The sequence below is a fragment of the Cyanistes caeruleus genome, chromosome 1 (genome assembly GCF_971803275.1).
Source record: "Cyanistes caeruleus chromosome 1, bCyaCae1.hap1.1, whole genome shotgun sequence".
NCBI lineage: Eukaryota > Metazoa > Chordata > Aves > Passeriformes > Paridae > Cyanistes > Cyanistes caeruleus.
The window spans coordinates 60,999,374-61,026,133 of record NC_141701.1 but is presented as its reverse complement, the minus strand read 5'-3'; the positions used below and the strand labels follow the sequence as shown (position 1 = coordinate 61,026,133).

The 26,760-nt window shown below is 38.0% G+C and overlaps 1 protein-coding gene across 8 annotated transcripts in view; it reads left to right on the top strand.

Annotated features, from left to right (window-relative positions):
* Window positions 1–26,760, top strand: part of TEX10 (testis expressed 10) — a 54,898-nt gene that overhangs the window by 5,021 nt on the left and 23,117 nt on the right. For 4 of the 8 annotated variants that reach the window (XM_086895178.1, XM_086895152.1, XM_086895159.1 and 1 more), the window contains exons 5-10: window positions 5,405–5,648; window positions 7,634–7,746; window positions 8,517–8,755; window positions 13,191–13,326; window positions 15,894–16,069; window positions 16,809–16,986. In XM_086895178.1, the coding sequence (XP_086751304.1) occupies window positions 5,405–5,648; window positions 7,634–7,746; window positions 8,517–8,755; window positions 13,191–13,326; window positions 15,894–16,069; window positions 16,809–16,986 (1,086 nt within the window). The remainder of the gene's footprint in view (window positions 1–5,404; window positions 5,649–7,633; window positions 7,747–8,516; window positions 8,756–13,190; window positions 13,327–15,893; window positions 16,070–16,808; window positions 16,987–26,760) is intronic. The other 4 variants (XM_086895187.1, XM_086895207.1, XM_086895200.1 and 1 more) reach the window with 1 other exon arrangement.

Here is a 26,760-nt window from a genome sequence, read left to right as displayed (position 1 = left end):
GTCCCTTAGCCATATTTTAGGACACTTAATGTAATGTGAAGAGACTTAGTCTCTTAATGTAGAGACTTGAAAATACACAAATACTCAGCAGATAACTGTATTATGTGTATGTCACAAACTTTTCCATTATAAAGTCTTTATGCTATTAGTAATAATTTTGGATTACCATCTCCATTGGGATATTTTTGGAATGCAAACTGACAACTTCTTGCAGCATGTCAAACAGACCTAGGGACAAGTAGGCAAATTTCTTTATGTGAAATGTAAGCTTGTTTGTGATAATGAATTTTACTGAAATTTTGTGCTTTTACCTTCAAGAGTCTATCATAAGCATAGGAGTCTGTTATCTTTGTAATTCCTTTTGAAAAGGACAGCAGGGTGAGACGTGTCTGGTGGTATGAAGTTCTGCTGAGTTTCCAATTCTAGATGTTTTAATCACCAGTTTATATATTCACTGTGGATGAAGGATGTCTTGGCTGAGACATGCTGATGAGTATGAAAGAAAGTGTAGTGTGCTTAGTCACAGAAAGGTTTGTGTGGGTTTCAGTCGTACTCTAAACAGATGTAAGCTGAAGTTAAGAGAGAAATAAACAATTGTTTTGATTTCTCTTCTTCCTCTCTGATTCACCCACTAGAGGGGAACCTCCCCACCTCACTTCGTGGTACTTTTTGAACAGTGGCATCCTTATATGCATTACTATGGATGTTACATACCTGCTGGCAGGAGACCTGAAATGGTGACTGACAAAATGGAAGCAGTTTAGCTGTTAAACAGCTCTTTTCCATGTAGACACCAAGGTGGTTTGAAGAGAAACCACAATCCTTTTTTTACTGCTGAAGAGGACAAAATAAGAGGTATAAAGCAGTTACACCAAATTCTTTTAGAAAGTCAGTGACAAAAAAGTGGGTATAAAACCCACTGCCTACTCCACTGCTATGTCCATCTTATGCCTTTGAAGGAATGAAGTGCAGAAGAGGTGTTCTCTTTGAATACCACAGGTGTGGACCAGAATTAGCAGGTGTTTTCCATCTCTGTCAGGGAGAGACATCCATTCCTGCTCTCCTAGGCTTCCTCTTTGGAGGTAGCATATTACTTATGGTAGGTATAGAAACATACTAAGCTAAGTAAAAAGTGCAGTTTATTCTCCTAAAAGTGATTGTCAGCATAAATATTCAGTCCTGACCAACAGTATCTGCTGCAGGTAAAATTTTAGCTGACAACTAGGCTGGTGAAGCCCCCTTGAGGCAGGGGAAGGTTCAGTGCTGAGCACAGAATTACCCTGTTGAGTTCATCTTTGCAGTCAGAAGCACACAGTTGTGGACCACTGTATATCAGAGGATGCTTGTGTTGTGCCCTGGGTGACATGCGGTGTACCGGGCCGTGTAATACCATTGTATCCAAGGTCTAGGAAAATAAACTTTACATCTGGTGTCACCTGAATTGGATTCTACTTTTCTGAGGAGCTAGATTTTGGTGGAACATCGTGATATACTTCTGGTTATAAATACTTACAAAAAGATGTTTGCAAGCATGAGGAGGAGCCAGAAGAATAGAAGGAAGCATGGCTAGAATCCAAGGCGAAATTGGCAAAGCAAGCTGATGGCAGCAGAACAGAAGAATAGAAAGGGAAGGATCATCTGCTGAAGGTACTAAAATGTTCTTATTTTATTGCATTTGTGCATATTTTTGGTGTATTCATTTTTCTCAGAGGGACAGTACATCTTGTTTTAGTGACTATGTGAAGTTCCAATAGGGAAGAGTTGTGGTGGTGATTTTTGTATTTGCCACTGAAATAATTTCTAATAATCTAAAGGTGTTTAATTCAGTTGCTTCCAATCCCAACTGTTGCCTTTTACAAACATTCCCAGGCCTCTACTGTGGCCACTACTTCAAGGACAAAAATTAGTTGTAATAAGAGGTGCAATACCCTGTGTATGTGTTTCAAGTCAAATAGTCAAGTCTAGGACTGTCTAAGGATAATGCATTGACCAAATAAGTACCTATTTGCAGTGTGTATGTATTGATGGTCTTGTCACTAATACTGCAAGTAAGTTTCAACTTTGTTCTTTAACAAAGAACAAAGGCTTCAAACAGCATAATTGTTTGCTAAATTTTTTAAGTTCCTGTATCTGTTTAATTTTGAAAACTCATTGGACAGGACTGACATGTCACTGATAACCTGGTGATTATGGAATGAGATTTGCAGTATTAGTGTTTAATAAAAGGGATAGATTCTGGACTTCGAAGGCTGGGTGATTCAATTATGCAAGTCTTAAGACTTCATTATGTTCTGTTGTGTGCTAGATCTTCCTGCTGTGTGTAAATTAAAAATTGCAGTGTATTAGGAGATTGTTGGAATGTATTCTTTGCATTATGTGCTGACTATGCTGCTTTTTGCATCAAATTCATTTCAGGTGTGGAAAAATGGAAAGCCTTGACAACTCAAATGTGGTGGTACCAAGGCATGCGGTGTTTTTTTTTTTCACTGGAAGAGAAACAGTTGAGCGTCAGATTCTGCTGAGGACGATATGGAGCTGCAGAGAAAAGCTAAAATTACTTGAGGGACTGAAATGGAAGATGAAGCATAGCCAATAAATACGTACACGTGCATCAAAGAGAAAAGGAAAATGCAGTTCACTCAATGTGCTGTGTGTTTGCTGCATTTGGCAGTGCACACAGAAAAGGAGGACAAGTAACCTGGCTTAAACTGCAAGCCATAAAAACTTAACTTCCAAAGACTCTTCCTGTTTTAAAGAACAGCAAGTTGTTTCCTTATTTTCTGTTTCTTTTATACTTCCTTGACTTCCCTTTGCTGAATCTCTGTTGTCTTCATACTGTCAAATGGCAGATATTTACAATTTTTGTTTGTTTGGTTCTGCTATATAAGAATACTGTCATTTTAAGAAAAAATGACAGCTTAAGGGGTACACGAATATCTTGCAGCTCCCTCGAATAATATTCCATTCTGATATAAAGGTAATATGCTTTGCAGTGTTTCTGAGAGTCAGACTGCCACTCAAGTGTAGTGATAATAGATATGTGACAGGAGTAATTGATATCAAACCTGCCCAGGTAGAGTGAACCTGTATTGCGAAGGATACTGTACTAATCAAATAAATGTTGGGCAGATTGCTGTAACACTTGGTCACCATCTGTTACTGGCACTTAAATTTTATTTTATGCTCTTATTGTTAACCTTGAATATGTGGAGAAATCTTACCTTGAGAGATAGGGGCTTCTTCTGCAGGGATGCATGAAAGCCATGCTAAGTATTCTTACCCAAATGCTTTCAGCAGCTGTGAGAAGTATCCCGTTTGGCATGAATTTTTCCTTTTTCCATTCCTTGTTTCAGAAAAGTACTGAAGTAGTTGTGTGTGTGTTATACTTCTGTAGGAATTTTCAAGTGTGAATTACCAACTTCTCAGGATTCATGCACTATTCACTTTTTTAATTGGGAAATTTTTGTGTTCTTTAAATAGATTGCTGGAATTCCAGAATTCTGCTGTAATATTAGGTATTTTTAAAAAAGAAATTATTAAAGACTACTACTTCAGAACTATTCCAGCCAACTACTGGAATTTCAGACTCTCATCTGAGAGTGTAAGCCTGTCACAGCATAACATTTACAGGGCAACTCACTTTTTCAATGGGATTATAGTCTTGGTATCAACTTTCTTTAGAATTCAGTGTGGTTGTAACTGAAAGATGGGATTTGTCTACTGTATTTGAGATGACTGAGAGTTAAAAAGTCTAAGATAGAGCCATTCACCTTAAACTCTTTTTAGTCTGAAAGAAACCAGTGTCTACTGCAGTGCCTGCACCACAGAAAAGACAGATAAACAAAATTATATTTAATGGATATGTTGGTTGCTGCAGTTAAAGCTAAGCTTTATAAAATGTTTAGATGTTAGATAATCATAGTAAATACTGAAGTAATGCAAAATTTTTTTCTTATGATCACCTGTGTTTCCAGTTATCCCTTTTATTTTGTGCTGTAGATCTAAATTCTCTCCCCCATCTTGCCTTCCTTGAAAAACAGCTTGTATTTGTCTCACACTTTGTTTTTATTCCTTCTCCCTGTTCCTTTGACATGTCATCAATACCTGGGTTTGTTTTGGTTTAGTAATTTTCGTTTTCACTGATATCATCAAGAAATGGCAGAATAAAATTTTCTCTTATTCTTTGTATTATAGATGATGGCAACAACATGTAGGTTCATAGAAGGATATAACTAATTGGATAATTTAGAAATTACTAGGGAAAACGGCTTTACATCTTCAATATGAAATTAAAGTATTTGTAAACAAAACTTCTGCAGATTTGTGGAAAGTTTTTCAGTTCTTATTTTGAGAGTATATGAGTATACTCATATACTGAATGTATATATAAAGAAAAATGACTTGGAGATCATTGCTGAAATGGAAAGGAGTTTAACAGGAGGTTCAGTATACTAATGTTAATGTACCTTAAGAAATCAGAATTATGATAGGAATTCCCTGCTATGAATTAGGAAGCAAAATTGTGATGGAAAACAATTTCACAAATGATCAATTGAAACTGTTATTGCCTTGTTTTAAGGAGTCTGTACTCCTTAAAATTAACAGGAATTACTCAGTTTTAGTTCTTAAAAGAATCTTCTATTTGAATTGGATGCAAATTGCTTAAATTTATCCAGTAGCAGGCTTGGGTCTCATCTGCTGATTATCCCTTCAGAGACACAAAGGGTTATTTGAATGGAAGGAGAAAAAGAGTTGGTTTTCTTGATTTCTGGCAGATGTTATTTTAATTTAAACTATATCTTAGTTTTTGATGTTTTTTTTAACTTCATTATCAGATAATTTTCTGTTTAGTTGCTTTTCAGAGCATAATGGCTAAACATCAGGTGGGAACTAAAGGAATATTTTTACAGGAACATTTTTTCCACATTTAATATGAAAACCATTGTGTTTATTATAGTTTGAGATGGTTATTAAATGTAATAAACCTCATGCATTTGACAATACCTTGTAGTCAGCTTCGTTATTTTGCTTAAATGAACTTAATTTTTTTATTATTTTTAGTGCTGAGTATACTTAATTCTTTCCTGTTGGTTGAAGGTGATGGGATAAGGCATATCACATTTCTCCATTTCTTAGAGTTTACATATAACAATGGAGAAAGAAATACTGAAATGTAAGAAGTTGTTAAAAAGCCACACAAACTTGCAGGGAGACTTGGGAGCAAGTTTGCTATAGATGGTTTGAACTCTTTTTGAAATACCTAGCAAGAAAGCCAGCAAATATTTAATGTGTAAAAAAAACAACTTCCCATTATGCAGAAAACAGGAAAGTGGTATTATTGTAATCTTGTTTTGAAAGGTGTGATCTTTATATTTTTATGCTTTTTTTTGCTTTTGTTGTTTAGGTCTCTGGCAAGTGTAATGGACAGTGCAGAAAAAGGCCTGTCCTCGGCTGAAAACTTAAAAAGTTTTATTGAGATAATAATTCCATTATTGATTGAGTGCTGGATTGAAGCATCTCCTGCACAATCAGCTCCCATTCTTGGAAACCTTTTGGAATCAGAATCTCAGCAGCTTATGCATCAAGTTCTTAGCATAATACATTTATTGTGGAAACTCACAAAGCGACATGATGAAACATACAAAATGGTAAGGGAGAAATGATCCATGGCATAATGATGACAGTTCATTTTGTTTTGATAGGAAACTAGTGGTTTAATGATTTGAAGTAGTGAAGAATCTTTGTTGAGAGAAAAAGCCTAGGCGTTGAGTAGATTTTGTATCTGGATTTTGTTGCCTCTTACTGTAGAAAAGAATCTGTTGAACTGAGCCATGAGTTCAGTAAATAGTCTCCAGGAATCCTCCTTGGCTGCATCACAAAAGCTTTGGAAACTGGAAGTGATATTGGAGAAGAGGGGCATTTTGTCTCCTAGATAACCTCTAGAATATAAATTGGAACAATGTCTAGAATGGGGTTGTTTGTTCCTTGTTTTAATGTGTTGAAAAATTTCATGGGGTTGGATGGGAATGAACAAACCCTAAATGTTTGGAAAGGCAGAAGATAATACTGGTCTGAGATTCTGTAATTGCTTGGTGCAATCTGTGTTGCTGTGTCATGATTGATAGGATCTTAAGACATTGAATCAAAAAGAATTTTAGGAGGTATTTTGCCCAAGTTATTTTCTATGTCTTTTACTTAGATAAATGAATTGGTTTTGGTTTTTTTTTTGGTATCTTTTGCTGCTTTTCCAAAAAAATTTTGCAAATTTGAACCCAGTTTTGACTTTGGCTATTGAGTAGTTGGAAGCAATGTCTTGACAGCTCTTGATTTAGCCTGTGTATAGAACTGTGGCTCCCTTTGCTAAATGGAAAGCTATACATAGGGAATTATTGGAAGGCATTTGTGGAATCATTACATTAGACCAATGTTATCAAATATACACAGCCTTGAGAGATGGATTCAGTGTGAATGAGCAAAACACTCTGTTCCTCTTTCTCCTTCTTCATCTTTTCTAGAGGCCCTCTTGGAAGTGGGCAAAAAGCAGGCACTTGGCCTGGTAAATTCCTGTGGCAGCCTCCTGTCCCTAGCCTTTTTCTGAAGGATCCTGCAGAGCTGCTGCCCTTAGCCATAGGGTGCCTGTATTTTGGTCATGTGAATGACATGCTCTTCTGTCAAGATATGAGCTGGTTTGGGTACATACAGTTGGATTATGACCTTAAGTTGTTTATGGGGAGAAAAAAAATCTGATGTTCATATAACTTGGTTTTTTGTGGAGTGAATTTCATTTTAGATAAATGGTTTGTTTTGTCTTTGTAGTTACCTTTATATACAAAAAGCATTCAAATGGCTCAGTTTGAAAATGAAAGCTTTGCTTATTTAATAGCCTTTGGACTTACAGGCCAAAGTAGCTATTACAGTCACTGTGGAAAACCACTCTGAATATGCTTGATGGAAAGCTATTGATCTTTGAAATAGTTTAATGGCCATTCTCTGTTCTTAATGGTTGAATATCAAAAAGATTATTCTGCCTGATCAATTTAATAGCAATTCAGGCTTTTATTAGTGGTGAGTTCTGCTGGACACTTTGTGGAATGGTGACTGTTAACTTGCAAAGCAGAATTATTTTAAAATACTGAATAATTTTTCTGTAAGGGTGGCCTTCCTACTGGAAAATATTTTGTCACTGGGCTTTCAGCCACAAGTACATTAATGATACGGAAAGATGAAAGAAGTATTAGAGTACATTTTAATGGAAAATTCAGGACAGTCATTGCAAGTAAACAGAGTCCACTCTGATTTTAAGAACCCTGAAAAATTGATATAAAAGTACTTTCATTCAGATCTGTAACTCGGTTTAGTATTACATGTATCCACGTAAATATGGGCTAAAAAATACAGTGGTTTGGTTAAGATTACATGTTGTTGATCAACCTTAACTTGCACCATCTTGTTACTGCCTTGTTTTGTGGACCTTCAGGCACTTCACTTGGAAGTAAAGATGTATAAACAACTGTCAAACAGAAGTTAAAGTTCCTAGTTTCATTGATTCCAATAATGAATTTTGGAACATAATTGGTTGGATTTATTTAATTTACTACCATGTTTTCTGTCTATCATCTGCTTTCCTTAACAGGAGCTATGGCTTCGGATGAATTACCTTGTTGATTTCAAGCACCACTTCATGCGTCATTTCCCTTATTCTTTACAAGATACAGTAAAACACAAAAAGAAAGATCCGTGCAAAAGGTAAGAATAAAATCAATGTCATGTGGCAGCTTTTAATTTCATAAGATAAATGGGACAATGTGACCTGTAAGTTTTTAATGGTGGAAAAGAAAACTTTTTATTGCATATTTCTTGAGGATCTGTAGAGATGCCATTATAGGAAGGTTGCATTGCTTCAAATTGAGAAGTTTTAGTTGTTCATTATATAAAAGTATTGTATAGGAAGTTGTCTGAATAGCATCCAGTAGAAAATTAAGTGCTGCCTTAGGGAAATGAAAGTATTTTTTTCAACTCTTAAATTGGAATTTGCCTATTGCTAAATGATGATTGTTTTAGGCTGACTGGTTTCATATTTCTCCATGTTTTCTTCAGCTGACTTCTGAATTACATTAAACATAGTTCAAACATTCTTTTCATCTCCATATAGTCTTCTTAATTCGTATTTTGGGGCTGGGTGAGCACAGCTAGGAGTGGAGATATGGGGTACACCATGTCTGTCCTGTAGGGCAAAGTGATACTAGAGCAGAAGCCAAATACACATTTCTTCACAATTGAGCTGTCAGAGCAGATGCACCAATTCTATTTTGGTACAGGCCAGTAGTAAGTTGTCTCCTCTCTCTGCTCCCAGATCTGAGACTACAATCATGCTAAAGTTGTTCTGAAATCATTCTGCACCTTTGCAGTCTACATAGAACACTGGTGTATGTACAAGGGGTATCAGCTGGTGTCTATTTTTATTTCAAAAATAATTTTTTGAAATCTTTCTGTTCTTCCCCCCCTCCTCCTCTTAGCAACAGGAACTGTATGAAATCCTCAAACAACATAGACCATCTTTTACTGAATTTAACCTTGTGTGACATAATGGTTTCGTTAGCAAGCACTTCAACACTTCAGACGGACTCTGGTTGGCTGGACATGATAAGGAAATTTGTGACAGATACTCTGCAGGATGGCAGCAAGTTGAATAGCAAACAAGTGAACAGATTGCTTGGGGTGACTTGGAGACTAATGCAAATACAGCAAAATAAGGGTAAGATGAGTAGTTTCTGGAAAACACAATTACGCACTGACAAAGCCTGAGTTGTTTTAGTGTTTTAATGTCTGCACCTTATGTTCTCAGTTGTTACATCATAATGTGTTTTGTCATAGACAAAAACAAATTTCATGGTAATGTGCATGTAGCATTTACCATTGCAGACTTATATTTGGAATGCTGTTAGATTCATGCTGTTCATATGCAAAGTACAAATATATTTGTACCTGTTTTCTGGTTTTGCTTCTAAAGATACTCTTATAAATGGAAGATCAGCTTTATATTGAAAAAGTAACTACTAGGCTGTAGAGGTGCATGGTACTTTAATATCCCAATCCTTATTTAAAGTCATTAAGATAGCTGATAGACTCTCTTGAGTAGTGTCAGATGACCATTTTAGTTCTGTGATGATGTGAAATGCCAAGATACTTTTGATGGAAGCTGCTGTTGAGTGTTTTCCAAGGTGTTTGATTTGAATCCTTTTCCAAGAGAAAACATTTCCAGTTATGATTTGCAGGACCAGTCCAATATTTTAGCTTTCTTTTTTTTTCATTTCAAGTACTACTTGGTTGTATTCCAAATGAGACCTTCGATAGAGAGCTTCAAGAAAGGACTTTGTCAGTAAACAGAAAAGTGACAGCAGTCTTTTATGTTTTACCAGTGTGATAGAAATTAATTCCACATCCAAGTAGTTTATAGAAAAGTCCTTAGCAACAGATACAATTGTTAGAGTTGTAAAATGAAAAGACGTCAAATGTACCTCAAATACATTTTGTCAGTTAGTTATATTTCCTGCCAAATCCATTTTAATTGGGCATCTGTCTATTCCCATGTCCCTGGTGACAAGGGTAATAACTACTCATTCTTATCTGTACTTCAAATTTAGCTTGGTGTTGAAGGCAAATAATAATGCAAAGTCAGAGCCTGTCGCACCACCTGAGGTAAAGCAGAGGAGGAAAGTAGCTTCCAAACAATTATTAGACTGTTAGATCAGATACTTCAGGCCTTCCTTGGTAATGAAATGTTGATTTTTTTAAAATTTTTTTTTTAACTTTGCCAGACTTTTACCAAATAGTGGATAATGGCTGATGTTCTTCTACTCAAAGTAGCCATTTTAGTGCAATAATTTCCCTCAGGAATCCAGAATATAAATAAGCTTAAAAAAAGTTAAAATGAAATATTAATTAATTTAAGATTAATATGTATGGATCTTTTCTGCTGATCCTGTAAAAGTTCAGTGTGAAATTAGTTACTTCACAAAGCTTTGTCTGTGTGGATGGTTATCTATTCCCTTCAAAATACTTTAGCAGTATTGAAAGCCTGACTAGATGCTGGATTGTAATTAATCTACCATCTAGTAGAGGAGATACAGCCTTGACATTCTGGAGAAGGAGGAGGATGGTTCAACAAGAAGTGCAAAGCCCTGCACCTAGAGAGGAGCAAGCCCATGCACCTTTACATGCTGGGGGACAACCAGGTGGAAGCAGCTTGGCAGTAAATGGCCAGGGCTCCAAGTAGAGCCAGCAATGGCCCTTGTGGCAAGAAAGCCCAGTGAGGTCCTGGGCTGCTTAAAGAGTGTTGGCAGCAGGTTAAGGGAGATGGTCCTGCCCCTCTACTCTGCACTGGTGTGGCCACTCCTGGAGCAGTTTGTCCAGTTTGGGGCTCCCCAGTACAAGAGTGGCATGGACATACTGGTGAGAGTCCAGCAAAGGCTGTGAGGATGGTGAAGACACTGGAACATTTCACCTTGAGGAAAGGCTGAGTGAACTGGAGATAAGATTCAGGAAGCATCTCATCAATGTATGTAAATACTTAAAGGAGGGGTGCAAAGAGGGGAGCCAGGCTCTTTTCGGTTCGGTGACAGGACTGGCAGTGGGCATAAACTGGAACACAGGAGATGCCGTCTAAACATGGGGGACACCCTTTTCACTCTAAAGATGACCAAGCAGTGGCACAGGTTGCCCGTAGTGATAGTGGAGTCCCATCCTTGGAGATAGTCAGAAGCCATCTGGACAGAGTTGTGAGCAGCCAGATCTAGCTGATCCTGTTTCAAATGAGCTCAGAGTCATTCATTCCCACTTCAATCATTATGTGATTCTATGGAAGAAAAACTTTCTATCCTTGATTGCTTTTTCTGATAACACCCTAGAGATTTTGAACTGTGTTTTGTCAGATAGGACTGCAAAAGATGGTGCATACAAAAAAATTAATTCTTGATTTCTTGAAAACGTATTTGACATTGAGACTAAAGCCTGGAAGGGTATGTGTTTTTTAGAAGAGAAAGCAAAGTGAAAAATTAGCCATTACAGTAATAAAAAATGTGTAGAGCACAATGGAAATCAAAAGAGGGGAAGTTTACATAGAAAAACCAAAAGAGCTAATGAAAAAGAGATTAAATAAAGCCATAGTAAACCTCCTGTGTGTTATGCTGCACAAGCATGGTTCCATTTTTCTGGATTGCCTGTTTTGAGTAGGGATTTATGCTGGGGTGAAATGCACATATCCCCCTTTTTCTGTGAATGTGTAGAAGAGCTTGTAGCTGTGTTGTCTGAAGATTTAGTTCCTTAAGCTTAAGATCAAACTTGGGACCTCTCTAATTAGGAGGTCTGCTCCTTTCTTCTGTTTCTCAGGTATGACTTCAACAATAGCTTGCCTGCTAGTTGTGTTTTTGATAAATTTTCTTTATGCAACAAAAGAGACCACACTCAGTCACTTCAGAAGGAGGCTTGACATGTGCCAGTTAAAACTGAAGTATTTTAAAACCTCATGAGTTCTTCAGCTGTGTTTTGGACATCTGTATAATGGGCCTTTTAAAGTATTACTTTTTAAGACCTTTTAAAACTGCTTTCATTTATAAACTTGTCCTGTTCACATGAAACAATTCAAATAATAGGACCTGTTTTAATTAACATGCCACAGAATTACTAGGAAGTGAGAATTCTACTCACTTAGAATATTTATTTATTTTTATATTTTTTTCAGTTAGCAGTTCATCAATTAGCTATAAACTACATAAAGATGTAATTGTTATTCATTTAAGAATAAGCCATTATTCTGTTTAAAAAATGCTGTCCAAGGTGAATCTTCACCTGAAGAATATGTGAATTGAGTAAGCTGATACTCCTGATACATTGAAAATAATTTTGTAATATTTATCTTAGTTACATGAAGTATTAGAATGGATTTTATTTTTCTGTTGAAAAATATGCTAGAGTTCAACTTCTAAATGGCTCCTGCTTCATGCTTGCCATGTGACCATGTCATTTCAGGTGACTTTTATACTTATATGGTAACTTGAAGTCGAGTAAGAGTTTTACAGACCAAGACTGGCCCCTGACTGGATCATTTTTAGAAAGGAACATTCTTGTCTGTCTCTGTGGGCAGAAGTTGCTCTGTTCTCTGGAACACAGTATTTTATCTGGTTTTGCCACATAACTTACTAAGACTGATCTGTGTACCTGGACGAAAAGACGTTTCTCAGCTTTGGTTTATGAAGATTATGAAGTGATTGCTGCTACTTAAGGGTGCCTTGATTGGATTGAATTCCTTGGGACCACAAACTCTTCTGTGGTGACAAACTGGTCTCATACCTCTCATGTATTGCTTAAGTTTTAAGATGCTTTCCTATTCTTTCCAGGCTTGTCTTCCCTGAATTCAGGTATTTTTCCATGCTTTGGTAATTTTTCCATCCAGTGGTTTAGTCTGGTTTCCAGAGAAAATGTTTGGTCTCTTTTTCAGTCTTTTACAGTAAATTCTGTGTTTGCTGGCTAATTTTAGCCAATTTGGTCACTGTGGTAAAGCTTTCAAATGTTGTTTTAAGTCTGGTGATAACATATGGTTGATGAGAGCTTCAGAGAGGGAAAGGTTGCAGGGGAGTTAGCAGTTCTTGCAGTGTCTCACCAGCAGCTTCTTGAGGTATTTCTTTTCTGTTTAATTAGCAAGTGTAACTTGGAGCCAGCTGGTTCAGAGACAGGGAGAGCTGCTGGTGAGGTTAGCATGTGTGGTGGGGAGAAAGGGATAGTACAGAGAGAACTGAAGGCACTGTCTCAGTGAGGTTTTGGTGAAAGAAGTAAATGAGTAGAGAACATTGGTCTGAGGTTACTGCAGTAGGGGAGAAGGATTGGAAGATAGCTGTGAAAAGCAAGAATTTTTTGGTTCTCAGCTACCTTGCAGCCTGTCTTCAGGAAGTTCTGAAGTTTTCACTTGCATGTTGTCTCTATTCTTTTGTCTGTTCTTTTCACAAGCTGCACAAGAAAGTTTTGTTTCAATGGTTTAGAAGTCAGTCCAGAAGTTACTTCAAAACATTTTGATACTTCCCTCTGGAGTTCAGTATAAACAGTTGTAGATAAAGATCACAGTTCTCTGTGTGTGTGTATGTATAAAATCAGAAGATTAAGAAGTATTATTTCTGTTTTTTTTATTTTTTTTCCAGTAGCAACAGAACCCTTGATAAGAGCAGTATATACACTATACCAGCAAAGGAATCTGCTCTTTCCAGTTCGTACATTGCTTTTGAAATTTTTTAGCAGAGTTTACCAAAAAGAAGATTTGAGGACACAAAGAATCAGGTAAAAAAAAACAAAACAAAATCATATTCTTTTTCATTTCAAAACAATGTATTGGTTTCAGGAGTGAGAACAATGCATTTATATGTAGATGTCATAGAACTTCATTCTGAATCTGTTTTCACTGGAACTAGAAAGTTCATGTGCTCTGTGAGATGGAGATGTATCAGCTTAGTCATCTGTCTTAGCCTAAGTACTAAACAGATATCAATGACATAAATTTTAGCTTGAAGTACACTGCTACAAGCTTATTGTACTGACTGTGTGGCAGTCAGTGGGCACATCAGGATAGTGCAGCTGTAGCCATGGAGCATTGCCATCACTTCAGCCTGAGGTCATGAGCTTGTCACTTGGTGCCTTTGGTGTTCTTATAGTGGCCATGTCGCCTTTCTGACTTACTTTCAAGAAAAATACTCTTTTGTTTTGGGGGTGTGGTTCTAAAGAGACTGGGTTTAAGGAAGTTTTCTTGTCCTTCTGGGCTTCTGGTTCATTGTGGGATTTATTAGATCACAGGCAGCTTTTAGATATCTGACTTGCTTCAGATGTAATCAGTAAGAGATTATTCTCTCTATGTAATGCTGCTGCAATAATTTTTCATTAATCAGATTGTCCAGATTGTCTCCAAATCTCAACTTTTCTAGAATGTATTTTTCAGCCAAGTCATCTAGTTCCAGGATGTAAAAAACCTTAAATCCAAATCACGTGTCGATGTGTATCTGTTAATCCTGCTTGTTTGGGAACGTTTAGGAACCCTTCAGGTACTGTAAAGCAGCTCTGAGGCTTTGGGAAGACCTTCTCTTCTCCAGGCTTAGCAACAGCAGCTCTCTCAGCCCGGTGCTACAGACCTCTGATGATCAACATAATTTCCTTGGACTTGCTCCAATAGCTCCTGTCCTTCCTATTTCTGGGGACCCAGAGTCCAGGTGGGCTCTCACCACAGCCGAGTAGAGGAGCAGAATCCCCTCCCTTCACCTTCTGCCCACACTGCTTTTGATGCAGCCCAGGACACAGCTGACTTGCCGGGGCATGTGATCTATTTCTGCCACTAAAAAAGTCAAACCTTAGATCTCTCAGAAGTCCTGGCATCCGCTAACACAGTAAAGTTTTGGGAAAATCGTTCCCTTCTATAGCTTCTTTGCTTTGTTACATTGTTTTGGTAATGCCTGAGTACATGTACTTAGATTTACAGCCAGAAATAATCTAATGCTATGCTCTGAACATTATAAAAAGTGTAGAGTACATGAAAGACATGGAAAAACACTTGGGAATATCCCATTTTCCTCCTCTTTTCACACAGAGTGAGAAAGAGATCTTTTTCATACTGACTAATTTCCCTGAGGTTACATAACCACTGTTCTTGGTACTTACCTGAAAGACTTGAACATCTCATTGAGTTTCATGTGATCATATGACTATCTGGAAAGCTTTAACTTTCTATCTTTAGACATCACAAACAGCAGTAGTTTTGCTGCTGTTCCTCCTAGTCTTCTACATGGTTCTGTGACATTTTTAGTAACAGAAGAATTAAATCTCAAAAATTCTTTGCAAAAAAGTATGACTACACTTACGTCTGACAAGACATTTGAAGACAACATAATATTTGTGTACTGCACTATTCCATTTCTTTCCTTTAGAAATAAGTGGGGTAGCTCCTGGACGACATTCATATTGTTCCATTCAGTTTGACGTCGTAGCTCCTTCAGCCCTCCTATGACTCTTCTCCTCATTCTTTTAATTTATTTTTTCTCAGAAGCTTGTCAAGAACAGTCTAAGAGGAACAGAATTAACATTGGAACATTTTTCCAGATTTTTTTTGGAATGTGTTTATTTTTTAGGTGTGTCTGTATCATGAACTTTTCTCATCATTCCTTGGACCAGTCTAAATCAAGAGCAACTGCAGCATCCTTTGGCAGGGAGTGACAAAGTTCAGCTGTGTCAAGACCCAGCTTACTTTTGCTTGTTTAATCGTGGCTCCTTCTAGCTTCATTTGATTCTAGCATCTGCTTCTTTCTGTGGAAGATGGATCAAATGTTTTATTCCCATCCACTATTTCTATTTCAAGTGATTTTAGACTTCTGACCCCACCTCCAACTCACCCACTTCAATGGTCTGTTCTCCAGGCTTTTCCTGCTATTGAGCATCAATATCAATCATCTCTATGCAAGGCTCTTCCCTCTTGTGTTATGGGTATTTAATATCCTTTAAAGGTCTTTGATTGACAGGTCTTCAAGAGTGAAATATCTGCATCATCATCATGCTACTTTTGTTGACCTCTTCAAAGACCTACATTGAACTTCTTGATTTGCATTTGGCAGCTTTTTTTCTTGTGATCATCACTTTAGTAATAAGCTGATGAAATGCTTTTGGTTCCTAAATGATACTTGATTTGATAAGCCAGGGTGACATAGAAATTGTAGCTTATGAAAGATAGGATTAGTCCATACAGTTGTTTCAGTTTGAGCCAGAAAGGAGAAATAAAAACAACTTGGTCAAGAACAGGAAGAGGAGTTTGGAGTTTCTGTTGTTTTGTCTTTTATTTTTCTCCAACTGATTTTTTTCTCTTTCCTTAGAAGTCGAAGTAAAGTTTTATCTCGTTGGTTGGCTGGCTTACCTCAGCAACTGGCTCTGCTTGGCTTGAGGAACCCTGAGCTTTCCAATCAGCTCATTGATATCATTCATTCCGCTGCTTCTCGTTCAAACAAGGAATTGTTGCAAAGTTTACAAGCCACTGCATCTCGAATATATGGTAAGACTTTGGCACTACAGCACAAAGAATTTTGTCCCTCACCTGGCAGGCAGGTTGCAATAGGTGGAAAATGCTGTTGTTTCCTAGGTGAACCTAAAGACTGGATGGGGGGGCAGGGTTGCAAATTGGTTCAGTTCCCTAAACGTTCAAATTAACTGTGCGTGTCATTTACTAGAGAATAAAAAGATTGAGATCTTTAGTTCAAATTCATAGGACTTAAATCTGATAGACTGGAAACTTTAGTTTTTCTGTGTCAGAGATTCACAGAATCATTTAGATTAAAAAAATACCTCTTAAGATCCAGGTGGTAACCCAGCACTGCCAAGTCCCCAGATGCCACATGTGTTTTGAACACTTCAGGGGATGTTGATAGCACCACTTCCCTTGATCCAATGCCTGACTACTGTTTCAGTGAAGAAATTTTTTCTAATATCCAATCCAAACCTCCCCTGGTACAATTTAAGGCCATTTCCTCTCATCCTGTCACTTGTTACCTGGAAGAAGAGGCTGACTTACCCTCACCTGGCAGCAACCTCTTTCAAGGTAATTGTAGAGAGTGATATGGTTCTTCTCCAAGCCTCCTATTTTCTAGGCTAGTATTGCCTTTTTTTTTTCTCCTTTTTTCCCCCCTCTTTCACGGCAGTTATGATGTCCTTATGTCAGTGGGTAGCTGAGGTAGCTGGTCAGCGCGGCCGGGGCGTGTCGGGCGCGTGCTGACCGTGCGTTGTGTGTGCCGCAGATCCGCTCGAGGGCACGCTGGTGCTGCTGCCGGCCGAGGCGCAGCGGCGCCTGGTGCAGCTCGTGTACTTCCTGCCCTGCCTGCCCGCCAGCCTGCTCGCCTGCCTCAGCCGCTGCTGCATCATGGGCAGGATGTCCTCCGACCTCGCCGCCACCCTCATCGGCATCCTGCACATGAGGTACCGCGCTCTGCGCTTGGCTCTAGCCAAGCCTGGTGGGAATATTCAGTCATGAAGTGTGAACTTGGTGTCAGTTTGCACACAGAAAATCAATATAATGTGCAGGAACTGATGGTGTGGTTGGCCTGTTGCTTTGACTCTGTCTTTACACTGCCTGATTTTCTGCAGTACACGTTGAGAAAATCATACTACTGTTTAGGTTGGAAAAGGCCTTTAAGACTGAGTCCAACCATTAATCTAGCACTGCCAAGTCCACCACTGTTTTTAAGTGCCATGTTCATCTATCCATGTTACTATCCTGTCCTTGTGTATATTAATGAAGTCTGGCAAGAATTTTCATCTTGAAATACAAATATTAGTGCTTTTAGTATCTGGGTCCTTTCCTTAAGGATGCAAAGCAGCATTAGCCCTCTGCTTACAAGAGCTGTAAGGCTGCACTGTATTGAGCACCTTCTACCCAGAACGTCGTCATCAGTGGTCTTGTTCTGCACTAATTGCAGCTTTTCCTTGTGAGTGCTTCAACCTGACACAGGTGATAGTGAAAAACAACCAACTAGTTTTTCTCATGTTCTGCTTTCTTTCAGCTCACTTTTTCTCCAATTACCACACCTAAATAGCCAAATTACAGTTGCTAGGCAAGTGCCTTTTTCAAAATCTTTCATGCTGTTGTTTTTTTTTACTCTGGCTTGAAAGAGGGTGGGTTTGCCTGTGAAGTCAGGGAGTGAAGCTGTTGTTCCATTTAAGTGAGTGGAGGACTTGCTGAGATTTCACAAAGGTGTTTTGTTTTGCTGCTTCTGGGAAAAATAGGTTTCTCCATTGGTCAGTATTGTGAAACCTTGGATAAACAAGCAGGAATTAAGCTTATGTGAGTTATACTTAAAGCGATTCTTTATGCTTTTTGGATCTGAAACCATTTTAATTAAAATAGGGCACAACACAATGTGCTGTCAAATACAGGCCTGTTTGTATTAGCTGTGTAACATGTGGGTAAAGTGAAGTAACATAAGCAATAGCGGTGAAATTTGTATCCTATATGTGTAATGCATTACTGCTGTAAAAGTGAAATTCTGTCTAGTTTTGGCAAGGTGGACATAGGATTTTATTTTTAAAAATTAAAAATTATCTGCTATATACTGCAAGCTCAGTGGCAAAGTGTAACCAATTCAAAGACAGTCATTGTAAGAACTAAAGTCAGTAATAAGGACTCAGGTGCTTATTTTACTGTTAGATCTTAGTGGATCTTCATTGTGGGAGATTTTTGTAGTAATGGAGTGGCTGTTTTCTAAAACTTACCATAAAGCTGAAGGTGGGTTGTGGACATTTGATCTTTTTGGCAGAAGATGCAAGTGGCAGACAGAAGGCTGTGTTCTTACCAAAAGTAGGTTACATTCTGAGAACAGAGCAGGAGTAAATTCTTCGTTTTCAGAGGCACAAGGGAAGTATTTTGATTTTACGGCATTTGGAACATGTTTTAAACTTGCTTTGGATTTGAAGACTGGAGATAATCAACCCAAGAAGTCTGTCTGAAATCGCTAAACGAAAGAAAAATGTACTGATGTTCTTACAGCAGTGCAGCTTTTTGTATTGATAATCCCTGACAATCCTTACTTTCTGGAAGCCTTCAAGTTTTGATGAAACTTGAAAAAGAAAGATTGCTGTTGACAGAGCATTGTTTTTATTTGATAAGGTTCTTCTCACTTCACTGAGAGTAATCAGTATTAAGAACGGGAAGTTGATTAGTTCTCTTTAGAAAGCACATCTGAAAATAATACAGATTATTGGATAGATTAAAATGACTCTTTCATAGACAAAGTAAATGTAAGGGATTGAAAATACATTCTTATAGATGACACCTTTTTTAGCTTTGGCTTAGGTGAAATGTATTTTGTGGAAGACTCTTTCTCCAGCCCCCTCCTCCCCAGTCATCATGACAGTAAATGTTTTATCCTAAAAGATTAATCTAAGGTGCCTTGAAGACTTAGGGAAACAAGGTGATAGAAATGCTTTTGGCTGAGGGGGGTGTCCAAAAACCAGTTGCTTTGTTTACGTAAACTTGCAAAGACGGGGAGATAACTAATAATAAATATTAACTTTTCAAGAACAGAAGAATCTGATATTTCTTCTCCATTAGAAAATAGTTTTTTTAGGAAACAATAGTAGGTTTTCTAGATATGAACCTTAGGTGGGTTTTATGAGCTTCATAACCTGTTGTTGCACACAGGATAAACTGATTTTCTATCCTTTATCAGAAAGGCCAAGCTGAACTGTTGTATGCAGTTTTGTGGCTTGTTTCTAGATAATGACATGGACAGACTGGAGTGATTTTCAAGAACAGCAAAAAATATGATAATGGGGAATGACTGACAATTTGGCATTTTAGACTGATGAAGCTGGGAAGAAGTCAGAGTTAGCTGTGTAAAAGGCTGTTGAGAAGGAATGGGAGAGTGCAGACCTTAAATGTCATGAGAATGTTTGGTCTGAGTGCTAGCAAAGTTTAATGAAAGCAGAGATACAATACTGGAATGGGTTGTGTAGCAAGGGGATACAAATATACTTCACTGGAAATACGTAGTATCAGGCAATCTGGTTGGATATGGATGGCAGAGGGTAAAGCCTTGAAGGAGGTAGAGACTGGTTAACGCCTGGTCAAAATTTACAGCTCTTGTGACACTTAGAATTAAACTTTCAAGTTATTCAAATGAATGAAACTGTAAAAAAACTTGTTAAATTCCACATTTCTGTGCCACAGCTTGGTTTGTGGGGCATTTTCTGTTCTTACAGATTGTGACTTGGTCAGAGAAAACAGTCCCAAATCCATGGGGAGCTGTCATTTACGATTACCCCGCTGCTGTCAGTAGATGGCGCTGTTTCTCTTCCGGTACATTCCCGTTCTCTGTGCTGGGGTGGGACTCTCCATAAATTTCTTTTCTCCTATGGAATCTACCTATCCATTGTCAGGCTTTAAATGAATTGCATTCAGGAGCGTCAGAGGGTTTGGTACTTGTTCTTAATTTCTTCAACAGCCTTTATTCCCGTGCTACTTTGATGGGTAGAGGATGGCTGTTTTTACACTCATCCGAGAGTGCTCGTATGGAGCTGTGTTTGTCAGGGACCAGCTATGTTAAGGTGGATTCACTGAGAGTACCTATAGATCATAATAAAACTTGCAGTTTTTCTCTGAACAATCATTAGAAACACAAGGAACTCATAGGGTTTTTTTTGTGTGTAAACTATAAAACTAATAGTAAGTGTATTCACATGGTTCAAAGCGCAGCCCTGTGATAATATCAATTGGTAATGTTTAGTTGTAATTACTTTGTGTTGCATTTCAGACCTTTTTGTTTGGTTGTTTATTAGAAGTGAATTTTGAAAACATTCAATTTTTATTTTTGCAATGTTGAAGTGAGTACCCAAGTGGTGTGTAGGAGTCCATTAAGTGGGCTCTGTGTGCTGAGAATGAAAATGATGTTAGCAATATTTCCATATAGAATGGGGAGGTTTCTGAGGCCCTGGGAAGTTGGTTACCTATACTGGTAATTATTAGAATGATTTCTGTAGCGCTTTTGGTCTGTGTTCGCTGAAACTGGCACAGACCAAGGACTGTTCTGAAAAGAGAGCTGAAATGCAGCCACCCCATTTTGGATGCTGGTATGAATGTGGCCACATTTGCACTAATTTGTCTCTGTGCCAGTGAACAGACATTGCTGGTGTTTGGGTCACTGGGATGGCTACAGCTGGTGAGTTTCAGGTGAAACTGAGGATCAGAAGGTGGTGTAGTAGCTTAATTTCCCTGTTCTTCTCCTCAAATGCCTGCCTTGTGCTTACTGTATGGGATCTGAGATGTAAGTAGCTTCAATAAACCCAGGCAGGTAGAGTTCTGAGAGATGGAAGTGTGCCAGGGTTTTGGGGTATAAGTCATACAGGAACAGGTGAAGAAGGGTGTGGAGCTACATGAGTGAACAGTCTGTCACTTCTGCCTGAGAAATGAGAGAGCAGCTTCTTGACAGGAGATGAGTTTTCTGAGTTGGCCTCTGATGAGCTTACATTTATGGAGAAAAATGGAAGGACAGTAGTTTAGAAAATGTTTTGCATCAAATCTACTGGATTAATTTTTTTGGTGATCTTTTAGGTGGTATTATTTTGATATATTGAGATAGGCAATTCATTTTGATGCAGTGTGCCACATTTCTAGAAGAGTTAACTTCAGTATTTTTCATTTATGATTTATTGGAATAACTGTTAAATAAGCAACTAGTAGTTCATTGCTAGTTAAAGGTGAATGGTTTAAATGTTGGTTTGGAATATACAGTATATGGCATGAGCATGACCCTCTTTGGCTTGAAATTCCAGTTGTAGCTTTTCCTTGACAGTGAAGTTCTGGTAATTCCTTGAGGCTATGGACAGATAGACAGTTCTCTCCAGGACATGAAGAAATATATAAATCATTGATGGTTTGATAAGGACTGAGGTAACAAACTTTAGCAGTATCAGAGGTAGAACTGGAAAAAATTCTGGTATAATCTTGCTGTGCCTGCTTTCTGCATTAATAGGGTGGAAGGGCTACTTCAAAATGGTTTTAAACAACTAGTGAGGCATGTGCTTATTTTTTGAGCACTTTTTGGAAAACTGACTTTGAGGCAAGTATTTTTGTCAAATGTGGAAGTGTATTAAATGTTGTAAATGTACCTTCTTATGTAAGGTAGATTACTGTGTTTGCCTGAAAAAGTGGTCTGCTGTTTACATACCAAACTCTGTACTATTACAGCTGCAGAGAAACCCATTTGTCAGGCTCTGTGGTTTTAGTTGCCACTCAATGACTTTGTGGTGACTGAGGGTCAGTTACTCTTGCAAATAGAATTATCTTTTTTCCTTTTTTTTTTTTTTTTTTTTTTTGCATATGGTGCCATGTTTAAGGTGATTAATATATAATCTGCATACTTACTGTTATGTGTTCTATTCTGTGAACTGTGGATTGAGAAATGCTGATTATGGGATTGTGATCAAATACATAAATCAGGAAGTTAGATTGCTGACTTTATGGGAAAATTTTGTCTCCTCTCATTCCTTGAAGTACAAATAAGGAAACTGAAGTGCAATTTATTTATGTGCCTTATTTGTGCATAATAGTTATGGTTGTTTTACAACTTTTTATTCATTGGAACAGTGTGTCTGGAAATTATTTCACTGTAATAGAGAGTTGGACAGATAATATTTCACTGTCTAGATAAAAAACAATGGGAGTTAATTTATGGCATTTCTCTCTTGAAGTAGAGTGTCCATAAATGAGATCTCCAGTGGCTTCAAACAGCCATTTCTTATTCTTGTGGGACTCTTTCCCTGCTGGGGTCTTGCCAAGAGTTGTTTCTGTTTCTGTAGAAAAGGAGCAGGGTGAGTACCATATAAATGAAAGCTGAGTGCTCTCTGGCATAAATTGTGTGGGAGTTCCAAGTTTTCACAGGTTTGAGATAACCCTGGGGGTAACTTGCATTCTGCTTGATGGAACTGTAAATGGACTCTTCACTTAAGAGGTAGTGCCTTTAAAATATTCTGCTGCTTTCCAGACAATAATGAGGGAGCTCAGCTGGTGTCTCATCAAGCATCCAGGCATGCCTACTGGTTCCTGCTATCTTCTGGAATCTGGGGCTTAGAAAGAACTGAGATGGACATTTTAACATTTGTTTGCTGTATGGTGTAAAATCCTGCGTCTTCAGATACATTACTCAGAGATGTTTTAGGGTTATAATAGAGTTCTTTATGGATATTTCCTTTGTAATGAAATGCTGCTTTTTCTTTATTTAGCCATCCAAGTTATTTCATCTGCAACCTTTGCTAGTACAGCATGAGGAGGCACAGTGAGACTGCAAAATGTAGCTAATGAAGATCCTCTATACTGCTTGATTAAAGAATTATTAAATGCATAACTGTAGTCAAGAAAAAGAAAAATAGCACATTTCCCCAAAGTGTTTGCAATCAGGAGAGAACTTGGAGAGGTTATTGTAACCCATTGTTGTGGTTAGCAACACTGATAGAACAACTGAATTCAGTAATTCTCATGCAAGTAAAGTGTAGAAAATATTCCAGAACAGTATATTTATTTAAAAAAGATGTGGACAAAATGAAAGTTTTGCCAAAATTAGCTTACTTCATATTAAATAAATAACACAGAATAAAAAACAGGAAACTCTAAATTCACTGCAAATGGTATACAATGGAAAGTCAGCTCAGTACATCTTGGAGAGTAAGTCAAAAATCATACATGTATAGACAGGTATAGTAGTTATGAATGGGTTGATAGGAAAAATGGAACAATAGTAAGGTCTTTGTTTGCTGAAGTACCTTTTCTGAAGTACCTCTAATTGAAGTACCCCTCAATTAGAAACAAAAGTAAAAGAGGAAAGTATCAAAATGGTAACAAAAGTGCTTAAGGCACAATTGAATAAATGAAACATTAGAGTGTGCTCTCAAAATTCTGGCTTTTCCCTGTTGAGCTACCGCTGAGGATGAAGATTAAAAAAAATCTGTTTTCCTTGCTGCAAGACGAGAAAGGATCTGTAGTTCCTGAGAATCAGACCCCGGGGTGGGTTACAGCATTCCTTCATCCACATCTGGTCAGCAAATTACCTTTTCCTTGCTCCCTGTTTTGTACATGTGTAGGACTTGAAAGAGGGAGAAGTCCAAGCTTGTTTTAAGGACACAGCCCCTAAATTTTTCCCCAGGTTGGCTGTAGTGTGAGGTTCCTAATCAAAGGAAAAAGAATTATGTTGCTGCACTACAATTGCTGCCGTCAGTAAATGCCATTTGCTCATTAGTGAATGTTTCTTCTGATTTGTGCTCTCATTTATAATGTGAAAGCAGTGCTTTGCTTCAGACAACCTCTGCAGCTCTGGAGCAAATGAGCAGCTGACAGGCTTACTTTTAACAATGCATAGCTTAAATTGTTGTTTTCTTAAAACAGGCTTCATATTTTTCCTCAAATCCCTGGTAATTCCTTTCAGATGTTTGTTGTATTTTGCTACATTTTCAAATGGGAAGACTTGATCCTTCAAAAGAGATAATGAAAGTTAAAACAAAAAGCACTCACTAACAAACCAGTGGCTACACATGGTAACCTGATGGAGGAAAAGGAAGATGAAAAGCTCTTACTTGCTCTTGGAGCTTAGATTCAGACCCTGTACTACCTGGAGCTAAGTTGGTCTGAATGATGAGATGGGTATATGGTTGAAGAAGTATTCAAAGATTCAATTTTTTTGGTTTTTTCTCTCTCTCTGTCTTTTTTTTTTTTCCCCCTTTTTTTTTTTTTTTTAGCAATTTCAACATAATTTTCTGACAGTCATGGTTTCCTGTCTTTTTCAGAACTGATATGAAAACTGTGAGTGCTGATCCTCATTAGCAGTAGAATTCAAAACTGATTTGATTAAGGTGATGCAGGGACATGAGTTTATACTTTATTGCAGTTGCATTTCAATCTGACAGAAATTATTTTTCATTAAAGCTGAACAGGAATAAACTGTGCCAAAGCTGAGATAAATATTGGCACAGGGCTTTTTAGTGTTTTAAAATGTTTTACAGAAGTGCAAGTACATGCCTACACTGGTAGAAAATGTTGTATATTTTTCTTCCATAAAGGTGCAATAGTCCTGGTGTGGTACTTGCATATGATTTTGCTCCTTTCAATGTGTTTTGTTGTTTATATACCCATTTCCTGGCAATGATAATATGGAAGTGTTTGGGATGTATTTTAACATACCTTCCATGCTCATAGGTAATTCCGTAAGTGATCCATTACCTTGTATTTGACAGGTATTTTTACATGTAAGCACTGTTTTAAATGGCAGTCAGACAATGCAGCTGTCATTACGCAGCTGGCTGGCTGTAAAGCATGCAGAGTTCGTAACAGTCCTGTGAGAAGGCTGCCTAGAAGACACACCTGTACACTGTTGTCCCAGTGTGGTTTTATCAGCAGAGCAGTGTTTCTGGGCTCAGACTGTTCCTGGGCACTGTGCTGAAGGATTTGAATGGGTCCTCTAGAGCTAAGGGAAGGATGCTGCAGTTTCTCTGTGGAAGTCTCCTGATGCATACTGATCAGTAGCTGAACAGATCTGTGTTGATAGATAAACTCTGGGCTGATGCTAAACTTGCTGTGCTGAGAGGTCATAGATAGCACAGGTCATAAAAGTAAGAAGCCAAAAGAAACAAGGGAGCCTTTTCTCTACACTTCTCTATGTATCAGTGAAGATTTTTTTCTCAATGCAATTTCTGGTTGATCACAATGGAAGATTCACAAGTGGTAAAAGAGTGCTGTTCTACATATCTGTGGCCCTGGGTGAAGGAAAACTCAGCTTTGTGAAGGAAAACTCAGCTCTGTTTCATGCAGTGGAAACAATTCTTTATGATCCTTGGTTGCAGTGTGATTATTTTGGCTATTGGGGAAGAACCACTTAGCTTTTCATATTTCCAAGGCCTTAACTGAACTTTGGATATGCCAAAAGGCCTGCCCTGGTATATCCTGATGAGCTGCAGAACATCAGAATGTGGGAGGTGCTAGTGTATCATTTCCACTGTTAGGTAGATAAAATGACCTAATTGCTTTGTCAAGAGACAAAAAAGACAGCCTTGTCTAATATAGCCTTATATATATATATATAACCTTGATTAACTTACATGTCTAAGTACTTATGCCTATTAAATAATGTGACTGCTTGTGGACTTTTGTCACCAGAGATGTCTGTCTTCTGCTGTATGAGCTGATCAGTTCTACCCACCATCTCCTGCCTTTAAGCCAGGTATCTCATGATACAAGGACCTTTGTTTAGCTTTTGCTTAGATTTCTGGATTTTTTTTTCCTTAGTGTTATAGGGTCTTTCATATTCATGTGCAGCTACCATTAACAAGACTTCTAAGAGGAGGAGCATGCAAAAATTTTTCTTTCAGAAGCCATTCTGTCTGTTCCCAAGCATGACACAGGTGTTCATGTGTCAGCTAGTTTCATCTGTTACAGTGTCAGTTTGCCTGGTGCAGGCACCGATGTTACAGACCTTAGTTATTTTTAAAAATAAAGCATACCAACCAGTTCCAAAAACACCCCATCAAAAAGCAACTGAAAAACAGCCTAAAACAAAAATTTGTCACTCCACACTCTTGCAGGTGTCAGGGAAGTTCTCAGATATCAAGTTGCTCATGGCTGCTAGTTCAGTTCATCCTTGCCTTCTCTTGGAGGCCTTTTGCAAGGTGAATTCCATTTCATCCTGGTAATTTCCTTTTGGTTTGTTTGGTTCCATAATATTTTGTGCAGCTGCTTGAAGTTGCAGCAGGTTATCTCGAGGGGGTGTCCTGGGAACCAGAAGAGTTTCTTCTCTGGTGATTAGAGATGGGCAGTCCCTGTAGCTGCTCTGCTATAACCTTTTCCTGCTTGATTGCCATCCTCATGCAGTGGTTGTCTGTGGGGTGTACAGAATTTCTGGAAATTTTCTGCTCTTCTATGTGTTTGAAGGACAATTTAATAAACAATTTATAGTAGTATCTTGGTGGTTAAAGCACTTACTGAGGTTGCGGAAAGTCTGTGATCACTGGCTTCATCTGAAGGAAAGATTGATTTCCTCTTTCTTAACACAGTGACTTAGTTACTGAACTATTCTAAGGTTGTGTACTTAATAATTTTATTGAATGTTACTTAATTTTCATAGAGTTGAGGCCTGGAATGCATAGTTAGGTTTTTTCAGGAAATGGGTGTATCAGCTACTGACTGTGCCTGTGACTGTTTAAATGTTCTGTGTG